This window comes from Euleptes europaea, chromosome 5 (genome assembly GCF_029931775.1).
Source record: "Euleptes europaea isolate rEulEur1 chromosome 5, rEulEur1.hap1, whole genome shotgun sequence".
NCBI classification, from domain to species: Eukaryota; Metazoa; Chordata; class Lepidosauria; order Squamata; family Sphaerodactylidae; genus Euleptes; species Euleptes europaea.
This window is the reverse complement of record NC_079316.1, coordinates 33,826,751-33,843,077: the sequence shown is the minus strand read 5'-3', so window position 1 is coordinate 33,843,077 and position 16,327 is coordinate 33,826,751. Positions and strand designations below refer to the sequence as shown.

The 16,327-nt window shown below is 41.7% G+C and overlaps 1 protein-coding gene across 1 annotated transcript; it reads left to right on the top strand.

Moving 5' to 3' along the window:
* Positions 1-671: 671 nt before the first annotated feature.
* On the top strand, positions 672-15,730 carry DIPK2A (divergent protein kinase domain 2A). The gene is made up of 3 exons (XM_056850130.1): positions 672-1,335; positions 12,751-13,054; positions 15,011-15,730. Exons 1-3 carry the CDS (start codon positions 682-684, stop codon positions 15,340-15,342), a joined length of 1,290 nt encoding a protein of 429 aa, XP_056706108.1. The 5' UTR covers positions 672-681; the 3' UTR covers positions 15,343-15,730.
* The last annotated feature ends 597 nt before the right edge of the window (positions 15,731-16,327 follow it).

Below are 16,327 nucleotides of genomic sequence, written 5' to 3'. Positions count from 1 at the left end.
GGGCGGGGTCGGGAAAAGCAAACGCTCGAACCAATCCGCTCGCTACTCGGCGCGCGCGCGCGCGCGCCGAGTAGCGAGCGGATTGGTTCGAGCGTTTGCCTTTCCCGACCCCGCCCCCTTTCCTCTCTTCCCCCTCCCAAACAATCGTAAACTGCCGGCGTAAGCTGCCCCTCCCCCTCTCTCGCAGCAAGGGCGCTCTCGCCTCGCCGGCCCCGCCCCATTGCCATCAAACCCCTTCGTCGTCACCGCAGGGCTGGGCGTGCCTCAGACGCCACGCCACCCCCCCCCGCCCAGTTCCCCTCCCTCCGCCCCACCTCCACGCAGGTGTTGGCGCCGGAGCCCTGCGAAAGCGCGCGCGCGCGCACTTCAGCGCGGGCCTCCCCGAAGTCCCGCCGGCGCGCGCGCGGGCGCGCGAGGCCGCGGCAGTGTGGCGAAGCTGTCTCGGTAGCTCCTCCCCTCCAGGGGGGCGGGGCGATCCTGTCCGGCGCGCTCTTCTCCCCTCCCCCCCTCCCCCAGTAACTTGGCTGCCTTTTATCGGGCGAGCCTCGCGGTGGAGAGTTGACCGTTGCCGGAGCTGCTGCGAAGGGAGCGCGGAGCGCGAGGGGGGCGGCGGGAAAGCGGCCGCGAGGGGAGGGGGCTCGCCCCCGCCGGCTGGCCCGGCCGGCGACGGGCGGACGGACGATGCTCCGGCTGGTGTCGCTGAAGTTGGGGCGGCTGTACCGCTACGTGAAGCTGGCGGCGCTGGGCATCCTGGCGGCGGCGCTGGCCCTCAACTCCCCGTCGCTGCTGGCCTCGCTGCAGCGCAACGAGCTGGCCGAGCGGCGCTTCCTGCAGCTGAACAAGTGCCCGGCCTGCTGGGGCACCAGCTGGTGCCGCAAGTTCCTCAACGGGCAGCTGCGGCTGGAGAGCTGGGGCCGCCTGCGCCTCCTCGACTTCCTCAACGTCAAGAACGTGTACTTCGCGCGCTACGGGGAGCCCCGCGAGGGCAGCCGGCGGGTCGTCCTCAAGCGCCTGGGCTCCGCGCGGGAGCTCGCCGACATCGACGCCAAGATCTGCCGGCGCGCCACCGGCAGGGGGCGCTGCGACCTCCTCCCGGCCCTGCACGCCACCGAGTTCGCCGGCATCAACGGCGACGTCCGGCTCCTCACCCCGGACGTCGTGGAGGGCTGGTCGGACCTGGTGCACTGCCCCTCGCAGCGCCTCCTCGACCGCCTCGTCCGCCGCTACGCCGAGACCAAGGACTCGGGCAGCTTCCTGCTCCGCAACCTCAAGGACGCCGAGCGCATGCAGCTCCTCATCACCCTGGCCTTCAACCCCGAGCCCCTCGTGCTGCAGGTAAGGGGGCGGGGGGGGGACACACACCTGCGGGCCCGCCCCGCCTAATGCGGGCCCGTGCAAACCAATTCGGACCCGTGCAAACCAACCCCCCCCCCCCCGCGCTTGCGAAAATCAAAAGAGTTTCCGTTTAGGCATTAGGAAGAATTGGCTAACGGGGCGGTTCCTCAGTGGAACAGGCTTCCTCGGGAGGTGGTGGGGGTTTTTAAGCAGAGGCGAGATGGCCATCTGTCAGCAATGCTGATTCTGTGACCTTAGGCAGGGGATGAGAGGGTGGGCATCTTCTGGGCTTGGAGGAGGGGTTGCTGGGTGTGTGTGTGTGGGGAAAGTAGTTGTGAATTTCCTGCATTGTGCAGGGGGTTGGACTAGATGACCCTGGTGGTCCCTTCCCACTCTGTGATTCTATAAGAGCTTGAGAAGCTTGACCTGGTTTGCTGGGCCAGCACTCCGCCTCCCATGTCGGTTCAGCTCATTGCCTTCCTAAGCGCCCTCCAGGTGTTCTGACTGTCCACCTGCTGTTGAGCGCCAGGAGCTGGTATTTAGGAGGACCCCATCCTTACATGCAGAAGCCGCACTTACCTGTGGAAGGCACACAGCCTCTGTGAAGTGCAATGCATTGTCTTTGATGCGATGCATTGTTTTTCTCTTCCCAATTCTGGCAGCTGTTTCCTTTAAGGTGTGCCTTGGGGGTAGAATTCTGACCTTCTGCACATTAATGCTTGCATGTGTTGAAGTAGCCAATTCAGACCTTTGTGGACTGAATGCCACTTCATGTGGTGTTTGCATGATTGTGCTTCCCACTTTCTCTCCTCCTCAAAAGGCTTCCCACTCGCTTTCATTGAAATTTCCTGTTTCCCAGCTGCTATATCATCAAGAGCAGTTCTTCCCCATGCTGCCTATCTAAGGTACTTTCAGAACCCTGTGTTTACTGAACACCACTTCTTTGCTCTGAGCAGTTAGATTCAGAACTGATTTCTGCTCTAAATCAACTGAAATCAGACTGTTAGTTGCAGTCTCTTGTGGATTGTGCCATGTGCTGGAGTGTCTCTGGTTTTTAAAAAAGTCCCTTTGCCAGGACTCTTATAGTTAAAGCAGGAGTACGCACACCAGCCTATTAACTGCTAAAATAAAAACCAGTCTCTAGTTATGACTGTGGAATCCCTGGAAATGCCTACGGACAATATTTAAAGCCCAAAGCTGCTGTCCTAAGCTAGGGTATAAACATTGTTTGGTACTTCTGAATAGATGAACCTAAATCCTTTAGTACCATTATCGATGGAGGCTTAACGTTTTGGAGACTGCAGCCCTCTTCAAATGGCACATCAAATAGTAAAAGAGAAATTATTTATCCCTCCTCTAAAGAGCCATGGTTTTAAATATTTTTGTGCCAGATCGTTTAATCAAATAAGGGCTCCCCCCTCCCCCCATGGAATGTTTCTTGTATGGCTGTACTTACTAAAGATTCTTCAGTTCCTTGTATATAATTGAGATTTGGGTAACTTTGTATCGTCAGTGGATATTCAAGTGTGGTAGCTGTGCTAGTGTATTGCAGCAAAACGACAGCAAACCCAGAAAGAGATCTTGTGGCATCTTTAAGATTGCCACAGCTTTTGTTGGGTAGAGTCCACTTCTTCAGGTGTGCATCAAAGTAGACTATAACCCATGAAAGCTTCTGTTTCAATAGATCTGTTTTTAAAGATTTCCCCCCTCTTTTATTGTATTTATTTTCTAAATAAGAGGTAGAGAGGCAGACCTCTCAAACCCTGTTGTATTTTGGGTGACCTTTCTGTTCCCTCTAGTAATCGATGGTGGGTGAAACTGTTGTATCTTAGGTAGCAGGCTGGGTGGCACTGTAACTAAAGACAAGAAGCTTCTTGCTATATTTACTTTGTTGACTCAAATTTGAGGCATTATTTAGTTTGATCCTAGTACTTACAGTCCGTGGTAGGATGCTAAATGTAACATTATTTTGATAATACTCCTAAAACTCATCTATAGGATATCTTTCAAATCTCCTCCAATTACATTTCAAAGTAATTCTATATTAAGATTTTTAAGGAAGTGGGAACCTGCTATTAGGTTAAGTTATGAAATAACATGTTTTAGTTTAAAGGTCACCTGTAAAGGAGCAAACCCTGGAGATTGTGTAATCGCGCATACCCCATGGTATAATTATATTAAGAATATAGGTGTTTCCATTTTTCTTTAATTTATATTGCATTCTACAGGATCTAAACATATGGAAAGCCACAAGCATAGTTGCTGCAACATTGCATCACATAGCCCAACACAAATGAAATTCCTTGAGCGATACTATAAGATGAGCAGCCCTAAGTTCTGATGGTCAATTTCTGTCTTTATTCTAGAAGTATCCCTTAAAGTTTGCAGATAGGCATAAAGATGCTTTAAAAAAAACTGTTGAATTTCTTCCACAAGCTGAAATGGTTGACAGACAAGGATCAAGTAGACTGTTGAAACAGCTGGCGCTACGTTGAACTGCTTAGTGATTTGACATTATATGTATGAATTTTAACTTTACTTAAAGCAGTGCCATCAGTTTGAAACCAAGTCAGGTTTTTTAAACATTGCTGACAGGAAGTCTGTTTTTAGTTGTGACTTCAGTTGCAGTCTTCTGTTTAATATAGTTTCTCAGTGTTTTCTGTGTGTAAAAATTCTGTATGGGCTGATAAGCTTGAAGATTAATATTACAGAGTCTGACAATGCTTAGCTTCAATTATGTGTAATATAAAGGCTATTAGTTGGAATTAACCCATCTATTTATATTTAGCATCCATTGTAAGGCGAGAGAGTGCAGAAACTGTTATAGTTCATTCAGAATATATTACTTGAAATATTAATGAATGGGGTATTTCCATTTTGTATCGGGTACCAAACAAAATAGATTGTGATAAAAAATTTTAATGGTTTATAACTTTAATGGTTCATAACTTTTCTAAATCCAACTTGGCAAAGTAATATGGTTGAGTAGATGAGCAGATGTCCTGTATTGGTTTGTTAAAACGTTCAGTATGAAGTGTAGGCCTCACACCTCCATATAAATATTTGCAATAATGTACTTGTCTGCAATGCTGGTGTCATGATTAAATAATACTTTGGATGCATCCATCATTGTACCTCATTCTTATTGCTGAGCCCTTTGTGTGTGTGAAGTGCCGTCAAGTCGCAGCCGACTTATGGCGACCCCTTCGGGGGTTTTCATGGCAAGAGACTAACAGAGGTGGTTTGCCAGTGCCTTCCTCTGCACAGCAACCCTGGTATTCCTTAGTGGTCTCCCATCCAAATACTAACCAGGGCTGACCCTGCTTAGCTTCTGAGATCTGACAAGATCAGGCTAGCCTGGGCCATCCAGGTCAGGGCGCTGAGCCCTTTACTGCCTGTGAATTAACATGCAAATGAATTGTACTGCTAAATAAAAAAGATAAAACTGTAGTTTTATTTAATTGGCGAGTACTATGGTACTCACATCTAAGCAGTCCTTTAAAGGCTGTAAACAGAAAAAGGTATGGCTTTCCCAGCTGGTTTTGTGTAATCAAGTTTCAGATATTTAAGCATGCATGTTTGAACTTTGTTTCATGTTTATTAAAATAAAAGTTGGTGGACTTCTTTTAAGTGAGCTGTGACTCTCAAAAGCTTATATTGAAAGAAATGTTGTTAGTCTTTAAGGTGCCAGTGGACTTTTGTTGCAGAGTGCCAGTTAGTATATGACTATGTGTACATAATTTGTCATCTTTGTAAATTACAACTGCAAGTTACAATACATTTTATGGGGAGGTTATGAGGTTTTTATCTATAATGAGTTTTTAATCTACACTGATTGTTTATGTGTGGAAGTAGTTGTAAAATTCATAAAACTGAATTACAGTAAGGCAGTTCTTGACAGCTAACATGGATGTTTTTCTTCTAATACCTTTGTTTCTGATGATTTCCTTACCTGAAACAAGTTAGCTTTAGGACCGAAATAAGCATGCTTTTAGTGAGCTTAGAACTCAGTGCTGTTTGCCACAAGTGCTAATTAATGTTGGTGATTTGGCTTTGTACAAATTAATGGTACTGTATACAATGTATCATAATGAAAACAAACCCTAGCTGAAAATCCGGGTGACCTTAAATTACTATATAAGCATGCTGATGATTGAGGAAGGGCGGTGGGTTGTATTCAGGTCTGTTAACAGATTGTGGCGATATTGAAATGACATGTGACTAGGCAATAACTGTAAAGCTTGAACTTGTAATGGGAAATGTGTCTTGAATAATCCACTAAACTGTAGTGATTCTTGGATTATCAGACTTTCTGTCCGAGATTGGAAGCTTAGTTTGAAGCCTATTTTGAGTATGGATTACTTGTAAAGTGGCCGTGTTTACGGAATGTACATTGCCACCACAGCCTTTATTTTAGCTAGTTTTGAGATTATTTAAGCTTGACCTACATTTGAAACGATTGTAGATGCTAGAGGAAAATCTATATCATAGTAATGTCTAACCTTCATTTCGTCCATATTCTTAAATGTTTAGGGATTCAACTATTTAATTAAACCTTGATAGTCTGGGTACCTAAACAGATCTCATTCTTCCTTATGCTGTTAAACAGTATAAACAGATTTTAGTGAAAGCTGTCTGTTAATTTGTAGAGTTTAATGGATAAATTTGCTGGATGTCCCAGTCAATGATAATTCAGGAATGTCTGTCACAAGGGCCTACAATCAATAAATAGTCAAACATAGACCATAGCTCGGAATCTAAAACTGAGATAAAATACAACTCTGTACTACAAAGAAAAATTGTGCTCATTCCTACTTTGTCAGGCTGAAACCATTTGTCTGAAAGGCTAGTGGATCTGTTTGCAAAAAATGCTTGTGCTTGTTTGATCCACTGCAGTCATTCTTCGTCTGATTGTGCTCATAGTGGAAAATTAATTCTGGTTACTTGTTTCTGAGCACTAAAAATTTGGCTGTCTAGCAAGAAAATGTATTCATATTCAAATTGAGATTTAAATCTTTTGAGGAAAATATGGCTGCTGTGGATTCAAAAATATATTTAAGACAGACTTTGTTTTCCCTGGCCTGGAGTATTGATTCCTTGTTAGTATTTATTCTTGACCTCTCATTGGTTAAATATCTTAAAATAGACATTTTCACACATCACTGTCTGTGAACAACTTTTCAAGTCTCTGTCTAAAACAGTGGTTCTGTCAGTCCACAGTAGTGGAAACTACTACTGTACAGATTAGAGCAGACACTATTTCCTTGTGGAACTTTTATTTCAAGATTATGTGGTGGTAGTGGAAAGTGCTGCAGAGTCGCAGCGAATTTTTGGCAACCCCCGAAGGTTTTCAAGGCAAGAGACTAACAGAGGTGGTTTGCCTTTGCCTGCCTCTGTATAGCAACAGTGGACTTCCTTGGTGGTCTCCCATCAAAGTACTAACCAGGGCTGACCCTGCTTAGCTTCAAGATTAAAGCACATTGCCCTTTATTTCATAGCACATTGCTAAGAGTAGACTTCACAGGTGCTCAATTCTTGGGTGGGTACGCATCATTATTAGGCAAATGTACAGCTGGCTAAATTGGGTAATTTAAAATGATGAAAACCATCTTAATTTTTCATTTTTATAATCCAGGTATATCATAAACAAGCATATATTAACTAGCTAAGAAAAACTTAAAATATGTATTTAAAATATTTTTACACTCCTTCATATAAACATCCGCTAAGTGGCTCCGTAAGGTGGTATGTATGGATTTGCAGCTAAAGAGTTGCTCACTATTGGCGGGTTCTGGTTAATCTGAACATTTCTTCATGCCCACTTGTTTGGAACACTGCAGTTATCCCTTTAGCTGGAGACTGGGGGAAATGAAAAATTAATGTTCTTCTGTTTCTTTGAGTGTGGTGGTCACTAGTTTGAAAGCTCAGTGCCAAGAAACTTCCAAAAGCAGAGGCTAATAGCAGTTACTGGTCAGTGTTTATTCCATGACATAAAATGCTCTTTCTGATGATTGGTGTAATTATTAATAGCCTGAGAATTTGAACGGTTTAATTTAGGAATAAGAGCTCATGCTGGTGGTTTCAGTAAATAAGTGATCTTCAGTTTTTCAAGATCTGTAACCTGCTGAACATAGAACCCACTGAGCTGCAAGCATTCAACAGGAAGAGGAAGAACCAGAGTTATGGCTTCACTGGTGTGAAGGCTAAGACCATGGGAAGCAGGCTGAGAGAGCCAGGGACACGAAATGCTAGCTAAGCACTACCATAGTAAGCAACAGCTGGTATGATCACCTTAGAGACCAACAAGATTTTCAGGGTATGACTTTCCGAGAGTCAAATCTCTTTTCATCAGCTACTGCAGAGCAGCACGGCTACCCTCTGAAACCTAGTAAGCAAGAATCCAAGAGTCAAAGTCTTGGTGAGATTCTCTCCAAACACTAAGTGATCTTGTGTTGACACACTGCTGTTTCTCTTGGAATACATACAAAGCAAGGCAGGAGACTTGGTCTCTGTGTGAACTGTAACAGCAGGCCATTAATTGTGTAAAATAATGGCCATATAGGCAACCCAGAACATGGGGCACCATGACTGATGGATTGAAGATCATTGTGGTAGATGACGCTGGTGGCATACAAGAGGATGGTGCCTTTTCAGCCATAATATTTTATCTTCTGCCATGTTTATACAACTTGATGTCTGAACCAGGTGTTTTCAAATATCAATTTCAGGATTGCTTCTATTCAGGCACTTATTTGTAGGGAAGACCCATTGTTATTGGGCAAATGAACTTGAAATTAAGTTTCATCAGGGCACTGATATCAAAAAGCAGATTTGTTAATTACTTTATATAACAAGCAGTCTGTGTATAGGAGGTGATCGTATATCTTAGTTTAGAAATGCATGTTTTAACACATCTGTATTCACTTTGGATGCAGTTTTTAAATAAAGTATATTTAACACATTGTTGAACTTTACTATAATAGAAGGTAAAATTAAAATCAGTTTATTCTTCACATGGTCAACATATTTTAATCTCGTTTGGATTCCTGGGTGAAGTCATAGTAGAAGTTGTAGATGATAGCCATCATAGTGGTTGCTGCAGTTGTAGGAAAGGGTTGGCAAGTGGTCCTCTTTCACTACACGTTTTACTCATTGTGAGTAATAAGCTATTGAATAAGTCTTTTATTTCTGGGTGTTTAAGCAGTAGCTGTAAACATACCCTGAATCATAACATTTTTTTAAAGTCCTGGCAAGGAAAAACCTTACAGGTGGCATAAACACTTTGCTTTCCATCTACATTAATTTAATCCTTTTGTGACTCATGCCTCTCACTAGCTCTTCTGTTTAACTTCACTGCATCCTATGTAATCAGAAGCTACTGACAATATTGACTCATTGTTACTGTCTGAGTTTAAGGCCTACTGACAAAATAGAAGTAATACATGTTGCTTTGGTGCGCACACTATCTGTACGTTGGTGTAATAGGTGCAGTCAGTTTAATTGTATTTATGTAAAATTGTGTCTGGTGGGTAACAGTACTTTATTGATGCACTGGGAACCACAAAACAACGAAGAAGGATGCATTTCTAACCATCTCTGCAGGCCTTCATTGGATTTGTCACAGAATGTGGATGCAGAGGAAGGTGAGGTACTCTGTAGAACAGTCTAGTGAATTAACATGCAGAAGTGTCAGCAGTGCTTTCCCCCCCCCCTTACAAATACCTCTTTGTGTATTTCCTTGAGAGATAGGGGTGAAATGGAGGAGATCAAAGGGCTTTTCCCCATTGGTTCTGACCCCATACTGCTTTGGTTTATCCCCTGATATCCACACACATTTTTGTGCCTTTAGTTGTTACTTCTGTAGGGGGTCCCGACCCCCCGTGCCCGTTTCCCCACCCTGGTTCTTTTGAGACCAATTTTACCCTGATTCCCCCCACCCCTGGAAGTCAGTTTTGAGTTGCTTTTTTGGTTACATGTAATGATTTTGTAAGTTTTCTTTGTCCCATCCACTCCTACACACCTCCAGCCTACGTTTTGATGATTGGACTGTTGTCATCGTTAAACCACTCCCTCTCCTTTCCCTGCCCTGAGGATGAGTGGTTTAGTTTTTTAGTTTTTAATATATCAGTATAAGTGCATGCACCACACACACAAAATTTAGGTCTCGCAGGTTCTCTAAGGGTTTTGTTTAAAATAAAAGCATTGTCTCTTGCAAATTTATTCATTTTTCCTTATATCTCTGCAAGGAAAGGAGTTAGAAACTTACTTTTTCCTTTCTTTTAAAGGAAAGCTGGACATTCAGAGAACCTGCCATACCTATGATAACGCTATATCGATATAACATTTTAGTGCCAATTTGTTTTAATGCAGACCCTCTGAAGGGGCACTTACAGTTCCAGAAAAAAAGCAGTGTGGTTTGAAAGGGACATAGTGCTTCACATACAGTTCTTAAATGGATGGTGGAGCTGCCCCCTTGTAGGCAGTCATTGCGGGGGGGGGGGCTCTCATCAACCCTCCCCAATAGCCAGCTGCAGCCCCACCACCCTGGGAATGCTACCCTCTCCCCACCAGCCTAGTATGTGTCAATGGAGTCCCTGTCTTTGTCTTCATACCTACTCTTGTGTTCATTTTTGATCTTTTTTGGAAAAAATTAGGCACTGTATTGATATAAGCATGTACAAACAAACAATGAAGGGGTGCTGTGACACCTCCAATGACAACAGCACCCTCCCTTGAAAATGCTTCTGCTCATAAAGAAGAAAGTAAGTGTACAACTGTGAAAATGCACAGGGAGGGCAAATATGCAGAAGAACCATGTCCAAACCAACTCCAGTGCTTGTGGATTGATTGTCGAAAAAATCAGGAGTAAGACGAACATGCAGTAAAGCCCTTGTGTGGTGGTTTACCCTGTGCTCTAGGACAGCACAAGTATCACATCAGTCTGGAGAGGGGGGAACGTGTTTTCCTGCTCCTATTGGTATTTAATGACCAAAGGTAGCTTGTGTGTCTTAAAATAAATCCCACGAACATGGGACTTTAGTTCTTTACTGTTGCTTCCCATGTGACTTTCCATCTCTGTTGCTTTCCTATTTGTTCTAGGAACACTTATTTACATGACAAAACACCCAAAAATATGGTAAATAAGCAAATAACGTGGTTCAAATAACCATTCTTTCCAGGTGAGCAGGTTCTAGGTCCATTGCTTATTCTACCCTATGGCCAATAGGTGAAGGACAGCTACTTTGTTGTGGGGTTTTTTTGGGTGGTGGTGGGGAGTCTCAGAGGTTTTTAATGATGGCTATCCTTATGAAACATATATACCAAATATTAAAACGTGCATTCTGATTGCAGTTAATTCAAATATAATCCAAATATGCCTTTTAGCTTAACTTCAGATGGGTATGTAATCTGATTGAAGCTGCTGCTGACATTTAGAAGCATTCTGAAGTACTTAAATCCTTGAGTCTTTGGCATATGACTTGCTGATACTGTTTCCTTTCCACCGGAATGCATCAGCCGTTGTCCACCATTCCTGATAAGCGCACCACATCATCTAACCAAAAGAGTTAAGTGCTATTCCCACCACCCAGTGGTATTTTTAATTAGAATAATTGCTTGGTGTTTCCCTTGAGACCCAGTTATTCAGAGTTTACCTGTTCATGTGTGAAGCAGGAGGGGGGGTGGTTGTATTTTTGTACAAAAATAGAATATGTGCCTTATCTCACTGTGCTTTGAAATATGGAATTTTCTACAGCAAGTCTGTCAGTTTCTCAATGGTTTCTGTAAAGTAAGTTAAGTTAGGTGAAGATTGGAAGAAAAACTAGAAATTAATGGCTCTGTCTCTGTGTGCCGCATGTAATACCCTTTGCTGTTTGAGGTAGTTATTGCCCCTCTCCAGTTGCTCTTTGTTGGGGGAAAAAATGGTCATAACTCATTCCTCCATGTACCTTCTCTGCAGGGTTTATAAAACAGGGACCTTTTCACTTCACTGCCTGCAATTTAGCAAGGAAGTGAGGCCTACAGTCCCTGGAATATAATCCATGAGAATTCAGTCCTGGTTGTATAATGGTGTGCTGTAGTGGAAGATTCTGGCATTCATTGCTTCTAGAAAAGGGGTCTGCATGACATTTGGAGGCAATGGCAAACCACCTCTCAACATCTCTTGCCTTGAAAACTCTACGGAGTTGCCATAAGTCAGCTGTTACCTGAGAGCAAAAAGAAAAGAAAAAGACATTTGGGAGGGAGGATCCTTTGTGTAAGAAGTAAAATCTCCAGGGATTTTGTGTGTGTGTGAATTATAAATCGAAGGATGTTTCCCAGTGGAAACAACTGCAGAGTGGGCACGCCAAGCCCTTGCCATTACATTTTTTAATCTAAGCAAAATAGTTAATGAACATAAACTGGAACCAAACATGAATGTTCGTTAACATCCTTACTAAATATAGTATACTCATGCACCATTTAAGTCATCTTTCCCCCGAATATATTATCAGTTCAACTGTGTTTGCTGTTGGAAACAAAACTTCAGATTTATTTATTCAGCATGTAAAATTAAGATGGTGCCCTTTTAGTTGTTACTGAATACAAATCGCTGAATCACATCCTGCTTAATTAAGGGTTTATGAAAACTTTCTACAAAAATTTCTGGGTTTTGAATACCTGACAGCACAGGTCTACCTGTGGAACTGGAAGTTCCCTGTGCCTCTGGGACACAGAGGGCTAAAAGTAAAAAATAAATACTTTTACCATGAGTGCAAGTAAAAAGTGAGTGAGGGTCCATCCCGTGCTCACAGTGACAGCTAAATAGACACTTTTAACACACACCTTCTGAAAAACAATCAGCCAAATAAAGATACTGCATTGTCTGCAATGGTGTCAGTAATTACTGCGCATTAGCATTCAGATTGGAAACAGATTTCATTTGCATGGAAGAGCTCAACAAGCTTGCAAGAAACAAAAACCTATTCTGTGGCATTACTAGTACTGAAAACATAAATTTAAGGTTGCTGAAGTTTTAGCTTTGACAGCATAGGGTAAATTGGGAAAGGTATGAATAGTTGCTGATTGATTGAAAGTGCAGTTTCATCTGGTTCTGTGATTTGAGATTAGTTGTTTAGGCCTGGTAGCCAATAAACTTAGGAAGTAAGGATAAAGGGTGAGTTGACAAGATGAGTTTAAATTCAAAAAGCGTTACTTTGGTGAGAAAATAATAAAATGGGGTGAGGTGCATATTGCTGTGCCACGGATATGAGTTTTTTCTGTTATTCATGGAATCCCTTAGAGCTAGAGAACTGGACTCTTCCTCAAATAACTACATCTTTCTAATTCTCACTTTTAAAAATTGTGAAATCATTCCTGTTTGTTAACTTAATGGTCGTCTGATTTCAGCACTAATAAAGGTCTTTTCTGTTGCAGAGTTTTCCCTCTGATGAGGGCTGGCCTTTTGCAAAATACTTGGGTGCGTGTGGAAGAATGGTGGCTGTAAACTATGTGGGAGAAGAACTGTGGAGTTACTTCAATGCCCCATGGGAAAAACGAGTGGACCTGGCATGGCAGTTAATGGAAATAGCAGAGCAGCTGACAAACAATGACTTTGAATTTGCACTCTACCTCCTCGACGTCAGCTTTGACAACTTTGCAGTAGGCCCTAGAGATGGGAAGGTTATTATTGTGGATGCTGAAAATGTTTTGGTGGCAGATAAAAGGTTAATCAAACAAAGTAAGTTGGTTTCTGTTTATCCTACACCTGTCAGTTCTGTGTTTGCATTTAACAGTTTATGCTGTGGTGTTTTTGGTGCTGTGGGAAAGATCAGTTCAGCTAGCGTAGGGATCGGTTGTGCAAGTTTAGGTTCTCAAATAACAATTACTTGAACAAGTCAGAACTGGAAAACTCATTATTACATCAGCACTTTGAACAAAACCAAACCAGATTTTTGGTATTTGCTTACTCTATGCAAAACATGTAATAGAACCCTGTTAAAATTGCTGTGGAAAGCTTATTGGATATTCTTCCTCATCACTGTTACTTTAAAACATAGTTAAGAGTCTTAGTTATACCTGTTCTCCAAGGTGATACGAGCGTGTCTGCCCATTAAAAATCATGCTTCATGTCCTCTTAAACTGCTTTTGCTTTAATTGTCCCTACAGTAGCTGCCCAAAATTCCCCCCCTTTTATAAACTATCATAAACAGGGTGGATTTGATTTAAATTGAATTAATTTAAATCACTAGTCAGTAAGACTTGATTTAAATCATGGTTTTCTGCATAAAGACTCATTCTTGCTGGTATAATCTTAATATTTTCAACCAGATAAAGGTTTCACTTTTAGAATAATTTCTCAGATTTGTTAAAATACTACTGATTTTGTTATTGTTAGAAATACATAGACAGATAATTATGAAATTATTGCAAGGTGAACTATCTTCAGTTTAATTCGGGCCACAAGGCCTTGCATTACTTTGTTGCAGTGTTTGCATTTTGCCTGCATGCCTTCCTTACCCATAGATAGAGGAACATTAAAATATTCCCAAACTGGGTCTCTTTTACGGCCTGCCGCCATTATAGATTTTCTCCTCCAGGGAGAGAATACTATGATAAACCTCAGACTATACACACATAGATCCCAAGATTTGTGGAGTATTGTGCTCAAAAGGTGTCACTTTCATTTTTACTGCTTTCCCCTCCCCCCTCACACTTAGCTCCTTGTGCAGATCTATTCCACTCCAAACAGTCTTCCATTCATTGAACTTCTTGAAACAGCACTTAAGAGGTAAGGGATTGCTTCTCTGTATATAGCTTTGCAAAGGAACAATGGGATTAAGGTCTTTTTCTCAACTCTGTATGTTTATTTTATAACATTTTTGCTGTGAAGAAGAGGCATTTTATCTCTGCAGACACAAATGCAGTTTTGAGAACTGCAAAACCAAGCATCAGTGATAATATTTTCTAAATAGAAAAATTGCCCAAAATAATGATACAGAAACCTCTGGAAGAGTAGGACATTGTGAATTAACATAAGAAAATCCATGCTGGATCAGATCAAGGTCCATCAAGTCCTTCAGTCTGTTCACACAGTGGCCAACCAGGGGCTTCTAGAAAGCCCACAAACAAGACTGCAGCAGCATGATCCTGCCTGGGTTCCACAGCACTTAATACAATAGGCATGCTCCTCTGGTACTGGAGAAAAGAGAATAGATTAGTGGAATTCATTTACCAAAAAAATTGAACATTGCATTAATACAGTCTCATGTTACATAATTAAAAAACTAATCCTTATTTCATGATGAATAACCTTTGGACTATAATGTCTCTTAAATAGAAAACCATTTAAACTAACTTTAAATGAACTCTGACAGTGAAAGCCTTCGACAATAACTTTAGATAGTTTTTTTTCCTCAAAATGCATTTTATTTCAAAAATCCAATTTAAATCAGAAAAAATCATTTTTTTTTTGTTAAAAAATCATTGATTTTTATCCACCCTGATTTCAAACCAGTACTGGCACATACCAGTCATTCAGACAGCACTAAAACCAATATTCTGTAAGGTCATTATAAGCATATATGTTTTGATATTCCATCTAAAGACTTCTAAAACCAGTGAAATCATGATAATTATTTTGCTTTCCAACCACTTTAACTGTTTTCATTTTGTTTTTTTAAAATCCCTTTCACAGATAAACCTGAAAACTGGGATGTATGGTATGAAAGCAAGTTTGATGACTGTGATAAGGAAGCTTGTCTCTCTTTTTCAAAGGAGATTTTGTGCACTCGTGTCACTGTGGACCATAATTACTATGCTATTTGCCAGAACCTTTTATCAAGACACGCCACTTGGCGTGGCACTTCTGGAGGACTTCTTCATGATGCTCCAGCTGAAATTGCCAAAGATGGTCGACTTGAGGCCTTGCTGGATGAGTGTGCCAATCCAAAGAAGAGATACGGTAGATTCCAAGCTGCAAAAGAACTACGTGAATATCTTGGACGATTGAGCAACAATGTGAGGTAGTTGATGATGGGTGGATGGTCAGTAATCTTATTATGACAGTGAATATGCTGGCACAAGAATCATGGGCAAGTGAGTTCTGAAAGTCAAACAAGGTCAAACAGCCAGAAGAAGAGAATAAACTATACACTTTTATGTTGCTTAAAGGATATTTTGTATAAGCTGACAAGAGTTACATATCCCAGTGACACTTGAGCTACTTCTAACTGGGAGAAGATTGAGAAATTGACTAGCATGTGAAATAGTACTTAACACAGCCTGTGTTAGTACCACCATTTTGTGAGGCTAATGCCCCTACTTGGAAAGTCAAGTTATATTGGCCTGTTTTAAAGGCTTTATTTCTGATGTCCTCTTCAGATTTTGTTCTCATTCTTATGATCTACTAAAGTGACACATATGCCCTACACGTGACTCATTATTCCTGAAACTAATAGGTTTTCATGAAATGCTGTGCCGCACTTACTGTGAGTACAGGATCCCTATGCTTATTCTAATATTAAGTTGTTTCCACTGTTTCTTACTGTTTGTATGCCTTATTAAGAATGCTTTTTTAAGCATACTCTTAAATATTGTGCGGACATAACCTAGACACTTCTGAATTCTTTGTAATTCTACTGCAGGTAATGCGTCACAAATTGGTTTGGTGTAAAATTCCATCATTGTTCCAATATGTAATCAGTCCATTCAGCAGGGAATCGCTGACTAATTTTGAACCAAGGTAATTGGAAGTTTGGGGGATACATCTAGTTAAAATGAATACAAATTTTTACTGGTATAGTAAATCATAAACCAAAGAAAATGGTTGTGTATGAGTCTCTAGTCATTTAAACAAGATTATGTACTGTAGTGGCACTAACCCTCAGATTTCAGTGAGTTTGCAGTTATTCCTTTGAAGAAATTTTGCTACTAGTTAAGCTTAAACTCCACATGAGAATGAGAAAATGCCTAGCAGGCTAGCATTTGTTCTGCATTATTCACAGTTCTGCTG

Coding starts and splice junctions, on each gene's coding strand:
- DIPK2A (XM_056850130.1), top strand. CDS start 682: ATGCTCCGGCTGGTGTCGCTGAAGTTGGGGCGGCTGTACCGCTACGTG. Junction 1,336..12,750: donor CCGAGCCCCTCGTGCTGCAG/GTAAGGGGGCGG, acceptor TTTCTGTTGCAG/AGTTTTCCCTCTGATGAGGG. Junction 13,055..15,010: donor TAAAAGGTTAATCAAACAAA/GTAAGTTGGTTT, acceptor TCCCTTTCACAG/ATAAACCTGAAAACTGGGAT.